General features: G+C 35.8%; 3 protein-coding genes across 4 annotated transcripts; 1 reads left to right on the top strand and 2 right to left on the bottom strand.

Moving 5' to 3' along the window:
- Positions 1–682: 682 nt before the first annotated feature.
- LOC141826158 (uncharacterized) lies at positions 683–5225 on the bottom strand. The gene is made up of 12 exons (XM_074713405.1): positions 5146–5225; positions 4996–5048; positions 4826–4900; positions 4422–4503; positions 3565–3638; positions 3192–3293; positions 2576–2665; positions 2178–2252; positions 2069–2101; positions 1864–1941; positions 959–1021; positions 683–769 (listed from the first exon to the last, which is right to left on the bottom strand). Exons 1-12 carry the CDS (start codon positions 5198–5200, stop codon positions 683–685), a joined length of 867 nt encoding a protein of 288 aa, XP_074569506.1. The 5' UTR covers positions 5201–5225.
- Positions 5226–6715: 1490 nt separating this feature from the next.
- On the top strand, positions 6716–7831 carry LOC141828698 (FCS-Like Zinc finger 10-like). The gene is made up of 2 exons (XM_074716156.1): positions 6716–7421; positions 7530–7831. Exons 1-2 carry the CDS (start codon positions 6716–6718, stop codon positions 7670–7672), a joined length of 849 nt encoding a protein of 282 aa, XP_074572257.1. The 3' UTR covers positions 7673–7831.
- A 500-nt stretch (positions 7832–8331) lies between these two features.
- On the bottom strand, positions 8332–11893 carry LOC141826157 (putative sulfate transporter 3.4). 2 transcript variants are annotated; one of them, XM_074713403.1, is made up of 14 exons: positions 11823–11893; positions 11314–11699; positions 11185–11233; positions 10903–11110; positions 10653–10824; positions 10490–10555; positions 10290–10403; positions 10083–10199; positions 9875–10001; positions 9500–9786; positions 9198–9388; positions 8901–8986; positions 8737–8813; positions 8332–8651 (listed from the first exon to the last, which is right to left on the bottom strand). In XM_074713403.1, exons 2-14 carry the CDS (start codon positions 11650–11652, stop codon positions 8514–8516), a joined length of 1971 nt encoding a protein of 656 aa, XP_074569504.1. In that variant the 5' UTR covers positions 11653–11699; positions 11823–11893; the 3' UTR covers positions 8332–8513. The 2 variants fall into 2 exon arrangements, with proteins under 2 accessions (XP_074569504.1, XP_074569505.1); XM_074713404.1 differs by lacking the exons at positions 8332–8651; positions 8737–8813 and having other exon boundaries at positions 8956–9014.
- Positions 11894–20834: the final 8941 nt, after the last annotated feature.

Here is a 20834-nt window from a genome sequence, read left to right as displayed (position 1 = left end):
GATATTTTAAAAATAAATAATTTTAATTCAAATTTAAATTATTCAAATCTTTATTTAAACATAATCGAACTAAAATGATTTAAATTCAAATTAAATTGAAATTATTTTAAAATATTTAAATTAAAATTATATAAAAGTAAATAAACTTCAATTCAAATTGGATTCACCAGCAATTTATAAACAATCGAATAAAACATGTTCAAATTCAGCTCGAATTCGAAAATTTCAAATGCAAATCAAATATATTTCAAACCGACACGAAACATTTGATTTGTTTGCACCCTTAGACCCCCATTAAGACGACCTGTTAAAACTAAAGCATCTTGAGAAATGACTCCTTGCTAGTAAACTTGTATTCAAGAGCAACCAGATCCCAATTACACATTTGGAACCATCAAGACAATATTAAAAGAACCAAGATAAATAGATTTACATATCTGATGAAAGCAACTAAACAAACTACTTTCTTTTCTGCAAAAGGTGGAATCCGCCACCTTTGCGGTCCACATGGTCAGCTCCACGACCATCTGTGAGGAATAGAAATGGATGAAAATTCAATAGAAAACAGTTGCCACTCATTGCATCATTACTATCTAGGCAATTAACTATCAATCTTCAACCAAATAAATGTTTCAGGGTGATAGTGGGGAGGGTATCACTGACCGGGACAAGCTCTTCGGCTTCAAGTTGTATCGTTCTGTATGATTTCGTCAATATTAGATGTGTCATAATTTTCAGTTTCGAATGCCTCTACTAAGTGCTGCAAACCCTGTAAAAATGGTAAAAGCATAAGAGTGATTGAAACGTTCATATATTTCTACAGGTCAACTTAGATCATTATTTTAATTGATATGAATTATGTAAATCTTGCTAGCAAAAGGATCAGGTGTTTTCTACAATGATGATACGGGCTTGTATATTGAGCGTATGGACTAAGATAAGAAACAGAAACAGAAACCTTCAATTGTTTAGCCTCGCTAGCTCCCAAAAAACGTCGTTTCCCACCGCTATCCAAGCCAGCCTGCAGATGAGGAAAAATTATATAAAGAAAGAGAAGTAGAGCACATCATTTGAGTTGAAATGCAGAGAGACAAGCACAAACAATAATTATTAAAATTTTTGTCCAGTGCACATCTATAGAAACACAGGAAACAAGACCACATGTAAATCCAAGTGAAGTGAATCCAAAGACTTCCTTGGGTTGTCGGGAAAAGATAACTAAATCTTAAGTGTGAGAGAAGACCTCAGGTGGCCACTCTCGAGAAGAGAATCCACATAACTATTTGAATTCATTACACACACCACAATGACGGCTTCTAATTGTTGTTTCAAACACAACTATTAATTACCAAACAGAAACAAAAGTTTGTTTCTTGCCATGCATATGATTTCCAGACTGAACCATTCGATAATTTGCCTCCAACAGCCACCACCTATATAATCGGCCACTAACGTGGCTCATATGATGCAACACGTTTGCCTCGTAGATAAAGTGTCAACTCTCAGAAACCAAACAGGGCCATCAATCTCTATCATTATTTTTTTAGAAAAACAATCTCTCAATTCCTCATGAAGGCCAATGATATACCACCACACAGCCCGACTTATGTAAATTGTTCGTGATCGCAGAAGGGTTTGGAGCATGATTATTCAAACGGATAAACGAAACAAGGATCATCTGAAAGTGTTGGTTGTATGGAGTTGCTATGATCAGAAAATTATAAATAATAGGGATGCATTTTTTTTTGTTTCGTTAAATATCAGATCATTAACAATACATACTATAAATATAGCATAAGGTCCATATTGATAATAACAAACAAAGAACATAATCGCAAAATGATATAATCGTCACCATCTTACCATCAAGAAATCTGGCATTTTCCCACCTTTTCCTTCTGCAAACTGGCAGAGGTACATAATGCCATCACAGGCAAAATTCTGTAATCACAAACACAGTCAAAATGGCTCGAATAGCATGCAGATACTGTATTTATTTGGCAATAACAGAAAACAAAAGATAAGCTCTTGAACAACGACTAAAGCACAACAATTTCAAATTGCTCACCTGCTTGTCTTTGATGGAACTCACCCTCCCATTCTATTTAGAAAATTATGGAATCATTAAGTAACTGCATAACCAAAATCAGCTAAACTGAAGCTAGCAAATTGCTCACCACACTCCAAAGCAGTTGTTGCAGGTTATTCAATTCAAAGCCAAGATTATCAACTTTGCCACGAACTTTAACTACCTATTTGCAGAACAAGAAAAGAATTGAGGGATAACAACACCTAGCAGCTTTGAGAGCAAGAAGAGATGTAATATTTATACTTATCTCCTCCATAATCAATAGCGGTCTTAATCTTACCAAGTATAGAAGATTTGATGGTAGATGCTACAACTAGTTAACATTAAGACCAGGCATGGAAAATTAAAATTGGAAACATGACTCAAAAAGCTATTGTAAATCCTGATTGTAGTAAAGAATCAAAGACATTTTATTTTCATATTAAAAGAAAATGTACCTGCAGCCCCAAAATCACTAAGCTAATAGTAGTAGTAATAAACAATTACCTGATTTTTTATTTCTCCAGATATCTCCTTTTGCTCATCCACTTTCCCATCCAAATTCTCAATTCGCTGGGTCAGATGTTTCTTAGTTTGCTGTAAATAAATAAATAAACTTCTTCAGTATAATGGTAAAGTTCTTTCATAACTAACATATAAAAGGGATTAAGTGTCACAAAGTTACCAAAGAGAACAAATAATACCAATTAGAAAAAAGGGCTTACATGACAACTGAAATATCAAATATTACAACAAAACATATCAATAAAACAGTAACCATATACCATTGAGATTAAGGAGAATTATTCCTCTAAAAACCTAGGTAGCCACACTTTACCAATATATAGATGTTATTAGGGATATGGAATATTACGATCGAATTCTCTACCTTACATATTTAGAAATGGGCTCATTTAGCTTGTTAACACTCTCCCTTAAACTAGTTCGAACATATTGTAGAAACTCAATTTATTACAAGCGTATTCAACTTTAGGCCTATAGTAATTTAATAAGTAAATTTGTTAATTGAGCATTAAGTCTCGCAAAGAAAGAGATGATTTTTTTAGATAGCATTTTCTCTAATGAAATAACAAAATGTGCAAATAAAAAAATTGATACTCACCGCAAGGGCAGCAGAGACTTGATGTAGATGCTTCGTCATACTTGCTACAGCATTTGCCATGTTTCGCTTAGTAACATACATATAGTCAGAAAAGGAGATACCCTATCAAAAACATAAAAGGGAATTATAAGTATACTAGGAGGCCACCTAAATTATATAAATCAAAATTCACCAAACAAATCACAAAGAACCACATAGAAATGAGGTGTCAAGATAGCATATATTTTAAGTTGATATTTAAAAATAAAGAAAATTAGGAAGAGCAACTAATCTCTATTTGACAGAATTACTTTGCATAGGTAAGTGAGAGATTACTTCAATAGAAAACAGAATTTCCACAGACAAAATAAACTAGTAATATGAAGAAACATACTTTCCACCACATGTAGCCATAGCCGCCTAATGCTCCAAGTGCAACAGCTGGAATCACAAGTGATGTCATATTCCCTGGTACAGATAGTAAATGTAGTTTTCAGCAAATTTTTTCGATACAAAGGGAGTTTTTATATATATACAAGAGAAATAACTAAATTTTTAAAGTACGAAGCAATATAAGAATAACGACTCTAAGAAAATTGTCTTTTTGCATCAATCAAAATTGTGCACCTCGTGATAATTGCTAAAATATGCATAGCGTGATGGCAGAATTTAACTTTTTGAAAACCTATACTATGCTCTTTTTTGAGGTATGAAAAAGAAAAAAAATGTCTTGACTAAGAAAACCTCAACGATTAAAAACATAAAAAGAGGACCTTCGCTATACCTTTCAAACATTTGGGTAGGAGTGAGCAAAAATTCGGTTAAATCAAATAAACTGATCGAACCAACCGAATTAAAAATTCGATTTGGTTATTCAAGATTTTGATTATTTTTTCTAAAAAAATCGATTAATTCAGTTCGATTTTGATTTTAAAATTTCTTATTCGGTTAAACCGAATTAATCAAAATAAAAAAATAATTTATAAATTTCTAAGTAAGTAAACTTATAAATCCCTAATTAAATGGTAAATTTTTTATAATATTTAAAAATTTTGGTTATTTCGATTAATTCGGTCGAAAACTGAATCAATTGATATTTTATCGGTTCGGTTTGTTCAATTTTTATTTGAAAATTCTAATGGTTCGGTTAGTTCAAAAAGATTCGGTTCAGTTCGATTTCGATTAATTCAGTTCGGTTCGATTTTAACCGAATCCTAGCCCTACATTTGGGAAAGCATGTAAAATAAATACCTGCTACACCCGAATTTCCATTGAGAACAGTTATTGGACGTGCTGAGGCAATTTGGCGCATCTCCATTGCCAAACGACGTACCTACATATAATTGATACGTGAGGTTTTTAAGTAAATACAAAGAAAATAAATTTATCTCACTTGTACAAGAAAACTACAGTAAATACAAAAGCGAGAAAGAAATCGAAAAACATAACAGCTATCAGAGTTTATAAATCAAGTGAAAGGTTTACAAAGAATCTCCATCAACATTACAAACAAAATAATGAAATCAAAGTTGACTGGAATGACGATGAAAATAAACAAAATCCAAAAAGCTTAAGATGAAATCTAATTCACTTCAAAAATCCAATAGGTACGTTAACAACGCCACGCCAACACTGCTAACTAATGAAATTGATACCTGTGATGCAAGTGCAGCATACTCTGAATCGACAGATCCTTCTTCTGCAGATTTCTCTAAACCCTTGACCATGCCCTGATTACCAATCAAATAAAATTATCTAAGAATCTCGAATTCATCCCTGAATCAAGGAGATAATAGAAAACAGCACAAAATTAAACAACTCGAACCTGAAGCTCTGATAAGATATCAGACAGCATGCCATTGCGCATCAAGATCGAGCCTGTAATATTCCAAAAAAAAAAAAACACGTATAGAATCAAATAAAGCGAGGAACATATATCCAGCCTGATGAGATCGAAGAGGAAGAATTTAGTCACCTGCTCCTAGAAGAAGCGCGATTTTTGAGAGCCCCATAACAACCTGAGTGGCCATCAATCTAATCGCCGCCTGAACAACTCTTCGCTTCTGAGACAGGAAATACAAAAGGCGTCGGCGGCAGCGAGGATATCGAAGAGTACCTTACAGTTTAAACTAAACGGGCCGGGACTGAGTCGCTTGGACCCGGCTCTAAAAATTTTTGTGTTAGTTTAAAACCTAGTAATTTAAATTAAAAATATTGTAATAAATTGAAATTTTAAAAATATAAATTATAAATATTTGAAATATATAGATATATATAATTTAATTAAGTAAAATTTATACTTTTTGTTTTATAAAACTATAAAAAATAATTTAAATTTTCTAAAGTAGAAAAATAATAATATTAAAATACTATTTAGAGTAGTTAATATTTATGATATAATTATTAATTTATAAATAAAAATGTGGTCAAACTCAACTTCATTCTACTCAAATTCAAGTAAAAAAATTATTGAATCGGTCTTACTAGTCATTCAATCAATTAAACTCCTTGTTCAATTGATTTTAGTTAACTTATTATTTGACTTAATTTGTTTAGAGATTTCATTTGTAAAAAAATATCTAATTTAAATTGAATCAAACCGAACTAAATCAAAATGAAATAATAATAAAATTTTAATTATTTCATCAAACACTTTTATTAAAAAATCATTGACGATCTTAAAAATTTTAAATTTATATCAAATTAATACCCCTTAATTTATCTATCATATATAAAAAAAGTTGAGTATTTTAAGTATACTAAAAGTTTTGTTACTATTACTAATAACACAGGAATATTTTAATTGGGCGAAATTAGAGACCATGGAATTCCATGATCTTTCCTTTTTGTTTTTTTTTTCTCACTCTTTAGTCTTTTCTCAATGTCTCCGAAAGAGAGAACATGCACCCTCCCTTTCCTCGCACCACCATCGTTGATCCTTCCATCCCGTCGTTGTAGTATCATAGATTTCCCCATCGGGCCACACTGCCATGTGGAGCCACCACACCAACTGAATTCAATTCCAATCGTCTCACTTCCACTTCAGTCAGTGGTCAGGCTCTCAGTGTTTCCTTCTGGTTTCAGTGAACAAAACTGAAATTGATGTAATAATTGAGGAATAAATTAACGTTGTGTTCTGACGATTGTGATCGAGAGAGAGTGCAGCAGAGGCCACAGAGCTGCCCTGCCCTGCCCTGCCTTGAATTCGATGCATGCAGCCAAAGGAGAGGGAGGTGTGTGTGACAGTGCTCCTTGGAAGCTTTGGTACGTTTGTGAAACCCCACTTTAACTCCACCTGCTGCCCTTCTTTTTCTTTCTCCACTGCATGGATCTCTCACACTCGCATTTGAGTGAGGGAGAGGGCTCAAAAGCTGGTGTGTTTTCCCTTTCCTTTCTCATTCCTGTTCTTTTCGTCTCTTTCATGAATTATATTTTTATGTGATAGCCTTTGATCATTCATGCTTTGTGTTTGATCTTTTGCCAGTACTAGGGATTTGAAGATTAGCAACTACTTAAGGAGCAGTGTTTATAGGTTGGATAAGATCATGTTGAGGAAGAGGAGCAGATCAGTTCACAAGGATCCAAGTAAAGAGCACCTCATGCCTCAAACGACCTCTTGTAGCCCCTTTCCTAATGTCCCTGGCCTGCTTGTGGGATTCATCAGCAAGGGCTCTTCAGACTGTGGTGCAGTTTGGAGCCCTACACCTGCAGGCATACATGGCAGGCTTAAATGTTGGGACAGCAGCAGGGTAGGCCTTCGCCTTCTGGATTGTCTCATTGATGATGAGGAAACCAAGCCTTGTGGGAAGGCCTCAGGGCACTCTGGAAACAGGAACATTGTGTTTGGTTCACAGATGAGGAACAATGCCTCAGCCCATGACTATGGTATCTTGTCACAGCCACAATTTGGATCATCCAAACCTCATTCTTGTTCTTCAGGGCTTGTTACTAAGTCTTTTAACAATGCCAAGAACTACTTGAATTCGGAGGTTCGACCAAATTCCAATTTTCAGAAGGTTTTGGGGTCCCTCCCAATAGCTTTTGGCTCTTCTCATAGACTTCTTAGCACACTCTCTTCGAGTGAGATCGAGCAATCCGAGGACTACACTTGCATTATATCTCATGGTCCTAGCCCCAAACTGACTCACATTTTTGGAGATTGCATACTTGAAAGCCACATCACAGGATCACCATCTCTTAAGAAATCCAGTCATAAAGAGGAAGAAGATTCACTGTCATGCTCTTCTTGCAAGAAGGAATTCGAAGAGGGAAAAAACATTTTCATGCGTAGGTTAGTCCCCAAACATCTCCAATTCATCTTCTTGTCCTTATAATTCGACATTAGCTTCTTTCGATTATAACTCCTTATGCATTGTGTTTGCTGTGACCAAGAAAGATTGATGGAAGAAAAGATGGAGAAACCCAGGATATTTTCAGCTGCCTCTTCTGGTTCATCATATCATGAGGAGATATTACTTGATGAGATGACCTCGGCTTCGTAAGCTGAGGATTCAATTTCAGAAGGTAAACAGCTTGATCATCTGTTTATCAAGAGCCATGCCGGCGTTGTGAAATCGATCTTTTGCAAAGTCAATATCACCATGTACATTCATTTCTTTGTTTCAGGATTCATAGTACTGTTAATGGGATCTTGCAGGCAATTGCTCTACCTGTCTTTTTCTTCTGTTCTAAACCTTAGATCAAAGATTATGATAGGTTTTAATCGTCTCACTTAATAGTTTGTTTACCAATTTCTTTTGGTAAACATAGTTAATAGAGAACAAAGTAATTGAAACTTGATTTTCACATTGAGGTACAACGAGCGAATGATAAATTGATATCTAAAAACTCTTTAAATAAATTAATTTTTATCCATTGATTACATTCCAATAAGACTCTCCAATGAATCATTCAAGATATATAGAATTCAAGCATCGTTTAGTTTGCTGAATTTATTGGCAATTAACTTTCTCCTTTAGTAATTTGTAATAGTTCACATACATTATGATATACTTAAGATTGTTGAAGTAGATAGGATTCTCTTGTTCTTCATATTGAATTATGATTGAATTATAAGTGCTCAAAGAAAGATCTTATCGAACATCAATTTTGAAGCATAATGAACAAGAAAAGTGAGACTATTTGAGGCAACAGATTTAAATTTTCTGTTCTTTTTTTTTCTTCTCAAAATCTCTTACAACAAAAGCTTGAAGAATAAGGCAACATTTTAGAATCTTGCCACTGCTTGCTGCAGATGGCACACAGTTGGCTTGTCTTATTACCTATCCCTTTTGTCTCTATGTTAGATTAACGTACTGTTTACAGACAACCCAACCCTCTAGATCATACATTGACCTTGTGCGAGGAAGCAGCAATGGCCTCCCCAATTGTCACGAAGATGTGATCGGACCCAAAAAGATCCCAAATTCCTGATTGAGACAGCTTCTGTGCTACTTCCCCAACTGGATTAACCAGAACAAGCTGCAAACCATTTTTCAGACATGTCTAGTAAGATATGAACTAAAGATTCAAACTTTAAATTGCAGTGATGGTACAAAATACTTGCCTCAAGAGATCTTTTGTCGAGTATCTTCTTCAGCTCCACAAGTGCTTCTATGCCACTTGTATCCACAGTCGTTACAGCTGTGTAAAATTTGAAGCTTATCATCAATGACAAAGTAGCAATTAACTTTTTTTCCCATTTGTCATGGTCACAAATGTTGAACTTACCAGCCATATCTAGTATGATCGATTTGATGGAATTCTCATTCAACTTTGTGATCCTTTCTTCCTCTTCGCGAACCCATCTCAAGATCCTGACATAGAATCAAAGATACTTATATCCTAAAAGGATATATCTGCAATTCAGTATCACTTGTGAAATAGTCATCAAGATTTGAAACACTGATTGAGAGAGACAAGGTAAGTCTCAAATTCAAAGTATATTGTTAGTGCTTATATTGGCACTACTAGTCGAATCATCATGAAAATGTACAAGTATCGACACTAGAACGAAACGAAACTAACCTTTCTTGCAGATACATTGAGTTGGTGAAATAGATAGGGGACTCAATGCCAAGAATTAGAAATGTTGGCATCCTTGTGGCCTCCCTGTATTGTGCCACACTCCTGTAGCTGTTTGTTCCTGGGATATTCCCCAAGACAACTGTGTTCGGCCGAGTAACCTGTATCAAAATCTTGAATAGTGATACCGCGACCTGCATAGAACAATATAACAGTAAGTAAATGCTCAGCTAGTTGTGAGTGCAGAAATTTCAGTAACAATAAACTTAGTGGTTCTTATTGGTTGAATTGTAAAGCATTCTTACAGCTATGGCTAGGCCCATCTGCACTGAGACAAGAAGAACACCAAAGAACGCGCTCATGCAAGCGAGAAAATCGAACTTGTCCAATTTCCACAGCCGCAATGCACCACTGACATCGATTAGTCCAACCACTGCAGCGATAATGATTGCAGATAACATGACATTGGGAGTGTAGTAAAATAGTGGCATCAGAAATAGCATTGTGAAGAGCACTGCAGATGCCATGACAATGTTTGATGCTGCTGTCCTGCATCCGGCATTGTAGTTCACTGCCGATCGGGAGAATGAACCTGAAATGTCAATTGAGGTTAACTTCATATGTAACTTGCTATTTTTCTTTTCCACAATAGATATCAAGAATAACAAGGTGTGGATTACCAGTTGTAACATAACAAGAAGCACAGGATCCAGCCATGTTCATGGCTCCTACGGCCATCATTTCTTTGTTACCATCAATCTGATAATTCTTGAGAGAAGCAAATGTCCTTCCCACAGCTATTCCTTCCTGCAAATCCATTGTCGATTAACTCAACTACTCTCTGTTAGCCATAAATCTGAATGAGTCAAAAAGGTTTAGCAGGATTACTGTGAGAGCCAAGATTCCTGTAACTATTCCCGTTTTAATTGCAAGACTCAAGTAGGGACCTTCAAAGTCCAACATATTGGCTGAAGGAGGGTTCAGCCCCTTCTGTAAATGCCCAATCTGTTTGAACCAGCAAGTCAATTAGAACAACAAGAACCGAACTTTTTTTTTTCTTTTTCTTTTTCTTTTTTCATAGAAGAAAACTCTTACTGTTTTGATGCCATGGTTTGGAGCTTTGAAGACAAAGGAGAGGATGGTGGAGAGGATCACTGAGGTCAGTGGGGCTGCTGCTGACACCCAAAAAAGCTTGGGTCTCCTCATGCTCTGCGCCATACAAGTTCAAGAATAATTGGCCAAATTTTATATGTATAAAGAGGTCTATTAAGTATGAAGATGGATTTAGGTCTTACAATATGTCTTGCAATCAACAGGAAAGCAAGGAATGAGAGTCCCATAACAACTGTTTGCCACGCCCACTGCTCAAATCATTAGAAAAGATCAATCGATATAGGACAGCAAAACACAATGATCTCAAATATATAGCTCTTTCAGAAATTGGTGTTTCTTAATTACCTCTCCTCTATTCTCAAACACAGACTCCATGACTTGAATAAATCCCATCTTTGTAGTGAAGTGGACTATTCCAAGCAATCCCTTGAGCTGCTGAAGTGACACAATGACTGCTGCTCCCCCCATGAATCCTGTCAATGTTGGCTTTGATAGGAAGTCGACTATGAATCCCAGCCTGCAAGCAAGAACCGAGATTTTGAAACCAAGAACTTATGGCTTGTGAATTATTTATAAAGAGCCCGAAAAGTGTCACCTGAAGAGCCCCAGGCTAAATTGGAAGACACCAGCAAAGAAGGTTGCTGTGAAGGCTAGTTGAAGAAATAAGGTAGGTTCCTTATCAGGGGAGACCACCTCCCTCAGCATGGATCCCATCACTAAAGATGCAATCGATACCGGGCCAACCGCAAGGTCTCTCGAGCTCCCGAGGACAGAGTAAATCAATGGTGGCACAAAGCTTGAGTCTGTCCAAAAGTCCAGTTCAATTAGTAGTCATTTCAGTTTCCACAAGTTGTTAAATTTAAGCATTCAGACTCACAGAGGCCAATGATGGGAGGCAAATTGGCAAGCTTAGCATAGCTAATTCCCTGTCGAAGTAAACGAGAAAAAAAACAGTCGTAAGGCAATTTACGAGGAAGTAAGAGATTCAGAAATGAAGTTTTCATACTTGTGGGATGGCCAGGCTTGCAATGGTGATGCCTGAGATAGCATCAGACTTGAGGAGGGTGAGGCTGTAGCCCGACCCCCACTCGAAGATCGGAAAGACGTACTGGAACGCCAAAACAAGCTTCCTGACGAAAGGTTTGTTCTTGAACTGGTGGAAAGGGTCATCGGGGAAGAAGAACTCACACAGCCTCTGCCTGAGGGACTGAAAGGTGGAGGTTTCAGGTGGCACAGAGACCTTGTGGACTTCCAAAGGCGCCGTGAAAGGGCGTGAGAAGTGCATGGGATCCTCAAGGTCAGTGCCATCTGGGAAATTCTCTACCCTGTTGGAGTTTCCAACCATGTTTGGAATTGAATTGGAACAAGGCACACACGCAAGGCTGAAGAAACCTGTGTGAGAATGATGGCTACTTATAGCGGAATTGAGGATGAACACTACTGTTGATTCTGCTGCCTTTCTCTCTTATTTCATTTTTAATTTGTAATGGAGGAATCAAATAGAACTCCATTTACCTTTTTGGGAAGGCAGCAGGCGATGAGTGGGGGGTTTATGATGCGATACGCATAGATTTGGAGGCGCAGAAGAGTTGGGACACGGCAGGGCAGAGCAGGGAAGGAGAGGACAGGCAGGGCTTCAGATTTTGAATGGGTCGTCGTTAACTTAAGCGAAATTAAAGCATTTTAAAGTTTCTTATAAATTATTTATAAATATTAATTGATTATCTTATATCTCAAACTTTTTGATATATCAATTCTAGATAATCTAATGGATATAGTTTATAAGAATCGGTCTCTCTAATCTTTACAATTCCTCTCGAGATAAGGCTTTTTTTAACTTTGAGTTTTTACTAATGTATTTATCTAATTAAAGAGTATTTCTATCACATAGATAATTAGTATTTTTAAATATATAGATATATATAAAGGATAAGTATTCCATTAAATTTAAATCAAATTAAATCGAATTAATTAAAATCGAATCGAATCAAATTTTTTTGAACTATCGAATTTATCAAATTTTTAAATAAAAATTGAACAAATCAAAATGATAAAATATTAATTAATTTTGTTTTCGAGAAATAATTAATTTTTTTTAAATATTATAGGAAATTTAATGATTAATTAAGATTTATAAATTTACTATATATTTAAAAATTTAAAAATTATTTTTTATTATAATTAATTTGATTTAATTAAATAAAAAAATTTAAAATCGAAATTGATTTAAATTAATTAATTAATTTTTAAAAAATAAATTTTTAGAATTGCTGAACATGAATTTTTAATATATATATATATATATATATATATATATATATATATATTAATTAGAATGTAATGGAAAGTTAGTTTCCGGACAGTTTGAACCCTTCGAATTTAAGGTTGGAAATATTAAATCTACTCAATCTATTTAGTTTCCGGACAATTCAGATTAATCAAATTTTTAATTTTATAATTGAGATCAAATCGAATAAATCAAAATAATTAAGATTTTTTTAAAAATAATAAATTTACAAATTAACCCAATTGAATTTTAAAAATAAATCCATTCAATTAATTATTTTAATTTAATTGAAATTTTACTCATCCTACTCCAAGGTACTCGTATTAATTAAGAAAAAGGAGGATGAGAGAATTATAAGGTAATATTAACTATGAGTACAAGCATTATAGCCAAGTTTAATTATATCATCTTTAAAGATGGCTAAAAAAAAGATGATGCCAAGAACTGCAACAAAATTTTTAGATCATACAAGGATTGTTGGCTGCAAATTCACATGTAATTTCTCGTCTTTAGATCAATACAAGGTAAAATTTGACACTAAAGAAGACTTATTAGAGGAGGTGACGCCGAACAAAATAGTGATTATTCCGAAGATGGAAGATTGGAAAAGAATTGAGAAGGGATATAGATCGAATAAAGGTCTCTGAAAAAGCTTCGAAACACATTCGACCATGCTGCCTCATTCTAATTCTCGAGTCAAAAGTTATGATCTATTAAAATTTGACTCATCATGTGTTACCCTTGCATTAGGAGGACTCAATGATATTGATGTTGTTAATTTGTTTATATTAGTTTTAGCAACTAGCCTAGCAGTCCTTCTTAGATGCTTCTATAGTGACTTGAGTTAATATATGTGAATGAATCTTCCCTTACCTAGTTATGTCGATGGATTCTTAAAGAGCTAGGGATGGATTATTCACATACACTCATTCTTGTCTTTGGTTTTCTCCTCCAATCGAATTATATTAGACATGAGATTATTCTATATCTCTGATCTAGGAGGCAAGCGATTCCTTTCTTTATAAGAAGAATACTTTTTTACAATAATTCGATCTCAAATAGATTCAAGTTCAATATATATATATATATATATATATATATATCCATTTAAGAATACATAAAATAATTGTTATTAAGGCATTATTACTATGCTAAAGTTATTCAAGTAAGAACCTTGTTTTATAGTTAATGTTGAAGTATTAAAGTATTGATTTTCATGTTCATTAATAAAATATATATATAGTACTGTTAATTAATTGGCATATTGATTCTGTTTTGTAAAAGGTTATTTTTGATATACTTCAACTCATCATTTCTTTGAAATCACATGATAATAAACCACCAAGACTCCTCTTCTATTCGATCTCAAAATCATATGTTTGAAATTTAAAATAATATATATATTAAATATATATTTTTAAAAAATATATATTTATGCATTTTAGCAAGGGGTATATATAGCCCATTATTAAATAGGTGTTAACAGCAAAATAATGCATTCACATTAAGGTGATAGTAACAATAACACCAAATGCACATCACTCACATTATATACACATCCCAACAATATTTGCAAGAATAATCAAAGTGTAATTTGTAAATAAATATTTTAATTTCATGTTAGTTCAAAATTATTGATGCCGGATAGAATAATATCTGGAGGCTTGGTTGCACAACATAATTATAAAGAAAACATCAAAATTTGTCAAATAAAAAGCAAGAGTTAGGTTTAACCAAATAGGTTGATTCAAAATAAAAGTTAATAATCATCCCTACCAACAACTAATCAAAGATTTAAATAGTTTCAAAATCTTATGAAATAAAAGACAAAAATAATCTTAATTATTCAGAGCCTCCTAAAAGACTTTTAAATGATACTTTTTAGACCTAAGATTGAGTTATTATGGATTACATTAGATAATCATTTGTAGATCTTTGAATGCAAACTTCGATTTAATAGATTATAAATCCTGAGATTCAATCTGAATAGAAAATTATGACCTCCTAAAGTTCGAATCCCCTACTGTTAGAATTAGTCCTTAGTGTCAATTCGGATTGAGTTGGACTCGAGTTGGACTCAAGTCACACAAGCCAAATTCGAATTCATCAAAGATTATCATGTATGAGATGCATGATCATAAAAGGTTGCATGATCTTCTTTAAAAAAAGAGAAAGATTATCATGCATGAGATGCATGATCTTTATTAAATGAAGAGAAAGATCTTCATGCATGAGATGCATGGGAGTTAATAAAATATTAATTCCTTAGATCACTAAAAGACAAAACCCTTCATATCCCATGGTGGGATATAAAAAGGGGTGAGGGACTCTTGATGAAGAGTTGTTGGATGTTTTTGCTCTCCCTCTTCCTCTTCTCTTCCACCTTTGGCCGAATCCTCCTTTGTGGCTAGCACCACAGTTGGGTTCTTCTCCATATCAGTGTTCGTGTGGATATCGTGGAGGCACGAACGCACTGATCGTGCTGAGATCCGTCGACCTTGAAGGCAAAGAGTTGCTGTCGGGATTGCGAAGGGCACGCATCGAAGGTAACCTCGATTCTAGTAGGTAGAATCGTCAAACGAGTATGTTTTTCGCATGAATCTTCTGGAGGGATCCTGTTTTCCGCTGCGTTATATGCGGTTTAATCGGTTTTTCGCGCATATAGATCCCTACACCTACATCACAAAGTATTCCAGATTCGGGGCACCACCACGATGCCACAACCGTATTGGTAGGCAGTACGGCTTGACTGTGCTAGTTGTTGGACGTCTACGATTGATCGAACACGATCGTATTGGGAATTAAGCATGGTCAAATCGTGTTCGGCTCTATATTTCTCTTTGTCATGTGGCTCCAAGGGATACGATTGTCATGTTTGATACTGAAAATCTTAATTAATTGTTGCTTCATTGCTGTATTAATTATTATCTAGCAAGAAACAAAAGCAAGAAAAAATTGAGGCTCTAACTCGAGTGAAGGCGATGAGATGGTGATGCTATATATGATCGGGTGATGATCATGAGGCATATATATGGAGTAGGATGCATGGTGGATATTTTGAGGTGGTGGTCGTTGAGGCACTCTCGTTGTCACAATTCTCATTGCAAATTGTGGCACATATATAAAGTATTAATTATCTTTGCAAATTATTTGTTGTACCAAGTGTACGTACGTATACGTACCTTGAGCTATACCTTCCTTTCGAGCCAAACCTACACTCATCTCGCTTGACCAAACCAAACCAAATCAAACCAAACACGATCGACAATATTTTGTTTGCCAAAGTACCCAAAAAGTGCTATGGAGGTGGGGGAAAAAAAAGGAGAAAGCGGTTACCATCTCAAAGTGTGTCCACCCAACATGCAATTAAGCCCACAAACAGTAGTGCAAGACATGAACAGCTGCTGCACATGTGCCTGCCCGCCTGCCTACCTTCTTCCTTTTCTGCTTAACGACGACAGTGATAGGTGATTCACTGAAAGATATCTGATCGATCGAGCAAGTAAAGAATGGCCATCAAAACTAAGGGATACGATTCCTTTGCTAGCTTGTTACGCGGCGACGGTGTAATGGTTCCAGTGCCTTTTTCTTCTCTCTCTCTTTTTTGTTTTCTTTTTCTTCTGATGGATTTGATTCATGGAGGTGGTGAAAACTTGAACGGCGTGTGTTGGTCCACCGATCGCTCTCGATCGGAGAATTCCTACTTAATTCTTCTTCTCTTCTTTGCTTTAATTCATGCGCAGGGAATATAATCAAAACGCGTGGCTTGCATATAAATAAATGTTCAGAAGCTGCAGAGTGGAATTAAATATAATTTTGATTTTTGAAGAGGTGGTATAGTAGCTTGGTTTAATTTATGCATGGACGTGGATTAAATATCACTAACTAATTTGTATGAAGAATTTTGGATATTCCATTGCATATTTGCATGTTCCTTTCTTTTTTCCCAGGCATCGCATCTTAATCATTAATCAAGAACCATTGATATATCGAATTAAATGCTTCTTACGTACGCTAGCTAAGAATATATGATGTCCTTTGAATGCTTATATATCGATAAGTTCAAACGTGACTTTAGAATTAGGTAGGGAGGGGAATCCATCCATTCTCGCATTACTCCAATCATTAATTCTTTCGACTAATTCTTAAAGTAAGGTCTTCTTAATGATATGACGGGTCTTTGTTGGTCTGACAAGGAAAAAAAGGTCAATAATTGATCCGACCTGGTATGTCAATAGTCAATGGTCAAACTGTGCTTTGACTGACCCAGTAACGCCTCGGACGACCCAATTATAGTAACATTCGGCCTGGACATTCTCATTCGATCTAACCCATCAGTTAGTTCAGCCATACAGCTCGATCACATGCTCTCACAGCTTGGCCACTCAGTTATGTATCTCACAGCTCGGTCACATGCTCTCACAGTTCGACCGCTCATGTTATTCATCTCACAGCTCGGCCATATGCTCTCATAACTTGACCATTCAATTATGCATCTCACAGTTCGGCCACATACTCTCACAACTCGAGCGCTCAGTTATGCATCTCACAGCTCGGCCGCTCAGTTATGCATCTCACAACTCGACCACATGTTCCGACAGCTCGGCCGCTCAGTTATACAACTCGGCTACTCGTTTCTAGACAGTCCGACCCATCTACTCGGCTTGGGTTCGGTTTATCTCTTTCGGCCATCTTTGGTACTAGAAGGCAATTAAGCGTGTGAACTCTGTCAAAAGGATAAGGACAGCTACTAGATTTTCAAACTTGGTTTCCTATATCCCCGCGCACTTGAACCTACAGTTGTCAGATGAGAATAATCAGTTTTGCAAAGCTGTTGAGTGGTTAGAGACCGTTATATATGGTGTCCTTAATGGCACATCATCAACTCATGTGACAGCGGATCACATAATTTGTTTCCTAAAACGTTGCATAATCTGCTCTTCTGACAGAGGAAACGTTCCCTTCAGTTACTATATAAGCCCTTCGTAGGTACGAAGAACTCTCTCTCAAATTCTCTATATTTTTCATATTGCTTCTTCTTTCCTCTTTAGTGCGCTCTTTGCTGACTTAAATGTCGGAGTGACCTGTTGGAAATCCTCGGTGCCTTGCTGACCCCTTCGCTTAGCTCCTTCTTTTCAGGTTCTTTCATCGGCGGGACCAGCAAAGGTTGAGGTGGCATATCCTTGACTGATGACTTGATCAACTATGGCATCCAGCCGAAACACATAAGGAGGTCTATTTGGAGTTGCTACCTTTAAAATTCTTGAATTTCAGTTTCTCCAATTTACTAATAACACCTTACTTTTCTCTTAACCTTCATTTTTTTTCTAATAATCCATCTCCGTTGGTATATATAGGAGGGGAAAAAATTAAGGGAAGAGCAGGAAGCGAGAGGAATGAATTAATTATAAAAATATAAAAAATTAAGAAAAAAAGAAAGAAAGAAAAATTTACATTTGATTCTATGGTTTAAACTAATCAAACTTAGAGCATAATTCATATGCACCTAAACAATCTTACAATAGTTTTACTTGCTTTTAGTTTTTATTAATGATGCAAATTGTGATATTGTAACTAAGAGAACACGTTTTTATATCATCAATGGTGGACTCCGCATTGACCACTAAGACTCGGGCCGACACCAACGAGATCTAAATGAAAAAGGTCAACGTTTTGCTTTGGACTTTCAACTCCCTGCCGCGCGTTATGATCACTTATTAGTCCTTTTGATTATAGCGGTTGACGTGCGTCAATAAAACGCAGATAGGCAGTCAAATATGTCAGACAGTTACATCAGCCCACACCTGCCCACTCACATGATTCCTTAGAATTATTTAGTAACACATTTAATTTATCCTGACTAAAATAATCTACACTTTATCTTTTTTTTCTCGATAAAAATCAAAAGATATCTCTCTTTTTTTTAAAGATTATATTAACGTATAACAATTAATAAATACTCTATAATAACTATTTAAATAATAGTCTTTAATAACTAGAATTCATAAATATAAAATAATGATTGGATTTCGATAGACCAAATAGTTCATAATCGGTCCAACCGATCGATCCAACTACTTGAACAAGATTCCAATCTTTTTTTTTCATCAAAAAGAATACAAGAAGTCCTCATCCATCTATGAACTTCATGATTAACTCTTAATCTCCTTTACTAATGATAAGAAAGACACAACTGGAAATTTCAAAGGCAATCTCTTTTTTTTTCTTTAAAAAGATACATAGCATACTTCAGCAGAGTATATGCCAGGAATATCCCACACCATTGGACGAAGTTTCACTTTTTTTTTATCTGATCTGAGAGCTGTCATCATAAGCTAATTGACTTGTCTTTTGCCATCTTCCTCTCCTTTGCCTCTGAGCATGACAAGCCAGCTTTCTATGAGGCTGCAAAGGGATAATAAAGCAAGATTGGATTTTTCAAACCCTAAATTTGAGCTTCTCTTTGCCTTTTCTTGAGTGGCTAAACCACTACCTGGAGAGAAAGTGGTTAGCCCTATCACTAGATGAAAGATTGGTGTGGACCCACTGTGAGGGATATACTCTAAACCACCCTTTTGGGCCTCACACGGGGAAACCATGCTAGTTACTAGTTTACGATATTCACATTCGAGGTGATGTGTGTATCTTTCTTTCATAGTGTCATTTTGTCGAACATCATATCGAGTAGCTTTCGGTCGCATTTGATCAAGTGTGGGAGTACCCATCACCGGGTGAATGCTAGGAGTCAATAATTGTATGTCTACTCGAACCCATTGCACCAATGCAAGCACAACCAATTGAATAAACTATAGGTTCATGAACTTCCTAAATGAATGCATTTGCATCCCTAAAAAGATAAGGTGGACTTTGGCAAATGGAAGCTACATTGCTCTGAGAGGCCAAAAGAAACAAGCTCAGTGCTGCACGGAGGGACAAGAAGAAGTGGAAGGGGTGCCTTAATTCAATGCATCATCTCACCACTCTGTGAACTTATTCCTCCACCGGGGAGCTTTCTGGTCCTCACAAGTCCCATGAGATGAGAGTGAGGAGGCTAATCCTTTGTGGATCACTTTTAGTGGGAAAACAATGAACTTCCAACTCGATCTTACCCTACAGAAATGGCTAGGAAAAGGCCCTAGTGTTGGGATAGCACTAGCCAAAAGCTCACTAACTCATATCTAATGGTGAGCCCTTGTGCTGGGTTATCATTTAGCTGAAGAATGATTACTGAACCACTTATAATCAACAACTGAACCTTCAAGTTCAACCTGAAAAACTGGTCCAGTGAAATGTGGTTTATTGACTGAACTGAAAGAATACAAACATGAGCAATGGCACACTTGGGGAGCATAGGTTGGCACAGGAGACTGGAACAGTAGGTCCTCAGGTTTTTGGAAGGGCAGTGAGTTGGAGTGCAAATAGAATGGTGGCACTCGACTTGGGGAGATAGATCTCTACTCTGGGAGAATAAGTATAGACATCAGCAATAATTTGACAAACTTAGGTCAGAAGATCCATACCTGATATCATTGGGTTGAAGACTCATTTGTGCATGTCAAAGAATGAACAAACTCCACTGCAGGGAGAATGGGTTCAATGGTGACTGCAACTTCGATCGAATGTGGAATGATCAGAATTGAGTGACAGCTGTTGCGGTGTTGACTTCATGTAAAGCAAGTCATGTAAAGGTGATTCGTGCACCACTTGCCAGTGTCGATCCCAACTCCAGAGAAAAGCCTTTTGGCCATTATTAATTTCAAGGAAATAGCTATCTGCAATGTAGTACAGGAAATATTTAGTCTAATAGGAAGAATTTTGATTTTTTTGGATGATAAATCATGGTCTACTTTTTGTTTCTACCAGAAATATGCAAGAGAATACACTCCAAATTTGTGAGCTGTGATAAAAGCAATTGATCTTGAGAAGGCTTTTAAGAGAGTATCACCATAATTGGACATAAACTAAGCATAAACCATATTCTATATACGATCAAATAATGAATGAACAAGTGCTATCTCGGTTCAATTTGAGCTTAATACATGAAAAAGAATATCATGTTCTGTAAATAAGAGGACAAATGTGCGTGAAGGGTAACATCAGTCTAAAAGCCCTACTACAAGTTGTCGCCTCGACCATGTTCTCACACCCACAGAGAAACTGTAGGTTATATCACAATCAAGAACACCTTTTAAAGAAGAGAAGCTTTATTTCCAAATACGAGCTATGTGTAAGTTATTGGG

The sequence above is a fragment of the Curcuma longa genome, chromosome 4 (assembly GCF_044706935.1).
Source record: "Curcuma longa cultivar G26 ecotype Majalengka, Jawa Barat chromosome 4, ITB_CL_G26_1.1, whole genome shotgun sequence".
NCBI lineage: Eukaryota > Viridiplantae > Streptophyta > Magnoliopsida > Zingiberales > Zingiberaceae > Curcuma > Curcuma longa.
Note: the sequence above shows the minus strand (reverse complement) of the source record. Positions and strands in the feature narration are given on the sequence as shown.

Excerpts from the sequence above, each read along its gene's own strand:
- LOC141826158 (XM_074713405.1), bottom strand. The coding sequence starts at position 5,200 with ATGGCCACTCAGGTTGTTATGGGGCTCTCAAAAATCGCGCTTCTTCTA. Across the intron at positions 2,666-3,191 it reads AAGTCTCTGCTGCCCTTGCG|CAAACTAAGAAACATCTGAC; the intron begins GTGAGTATCAAT and ends ATTTATTTACAG. Across the intron at positions 2,102-2,177 it reads AACAACTGCTTTGGAGTGTG|AATGGGAGGGTGAGTTCCAT; the intron begins GTGAGCAATTTG and ends TTTTCTAAATAG.
- LOC141828698 (XM_074716156.1), top strand. The coding sequence starts at position 6,716 with ATGTTGAGGAAGAGGAGCAGATCAGTTCACAAGGATCCAAGTAAAGAG. Across the intron at positions 7,422-7,529 it reads ACTGTCATGCTCTTCTTGCA|AACTCCTTATGCATTGTGTT; the intron begins AGAAGGAATTCG and ends TCTTTCGATTAT.
- LOC141826157 (XM_074713403.1), bottom strand. The coding sequence starts at position 11,652 with ATGGTTGGAAACTCCAACAGGGTAGAGAATTTCCCAGATGGCACTGAC. Across the intron at positions 10,825-10,902 it reads TTTAGCCTGGGGCTCTTCAG|GCTGGGATTCATAGTCGACT; the intron begins GTGACACTTTTC and ends TCTTGCTTGCAG. Across the intron at positions 9,389-9,499 it reads AGATGGGCCTAGCCATAGCT|GTCGCGGTATCACTATTCAA; the intron begins GTAAGAATGCTT and ends TGTTCTATGCAG.